Source organism: Trypanosoma grayi (assembly GCF_000691245.1).
Source record: "Trypanosoma grayi strain ANR4 Tgr_2507_V1, whole genome shotgun sequence".
Taxonomy (NCBI): Eukaryota; Euglenozoa; class Kinetoplastea; order Trypanosomatida; family Trypanosomatidae; genus Trypanosoma; species Trypanosoma grayi.
In genome coordinates, this window is record NW_008828125.1 from 1 (window position 1) to 587 (window position 587).

General features: G+C 52.0%; 1 protein-coding gene across 1 annotated transcript; it reads right to left on the reverse strand.

Annotated features, from left to right (window-relative positions):
* Positions 1 to 229: 229 nt before the first annotated feature.
* Positions 230 to 587, reverse strand: DQ04_25071000 (hypothetical protein; the record flags this gene model as incomplete). The annotated part of the gene is made up of 1 exon (XM_009318260.1): positions 230 to 587. A coding segment is annotated over one exon (358 nt), but the record flags the coding sequence as incomplete, so codon positions are not given.

The window sequence follows — 587 nt, forward strand, 5'->3', positions numbered from 1 at the left end:
ATATATTTTCTATTTTTAACAGATCGGTTATCTCCAGACGAAGAAAGAACAGAAGAGACACACAATAAAGATACAATTCCCAAAGTGGTACGCCAACTTCCTTGGCGTCGCTAGCACCCCAACCATCTTAACAAAAAAAAACTGCTTTAGCAGAACGGCGTTCGGCTTCTAATTACGCAAAACAAAAACGAAAGGGTCATGTTCTTCCATCACTTAGACATCTCTCTCCCTACTTTGCTTCTTGACTCACCTTGCTAGACGAAAGCTTATACCACACCCAGAAGTTAACATCCTGCTTGCCGGTAACATGGACGCAAATAATAACTGCAGTGCATTTTTTTCGCGGTACAACGCGTTGCGGGATGAGGCGGCCCAGAACGACTGCGACATCACAGCCGACGTGCACAATGAAGAGAGTGAGCATGACCACAGCCACAGCCACAGCCACGGGCACGGGCACAGCCACGGCCACGAACACAGCCACAGCCACGGCCACGGACACAGCCACGGTGGGTGCGGTGGAGCCGACGGCCCGTACTCGGTTGGGCTGCACGTGGCGGCGATCTTCGTGGTGCTCGCCGCGTCGT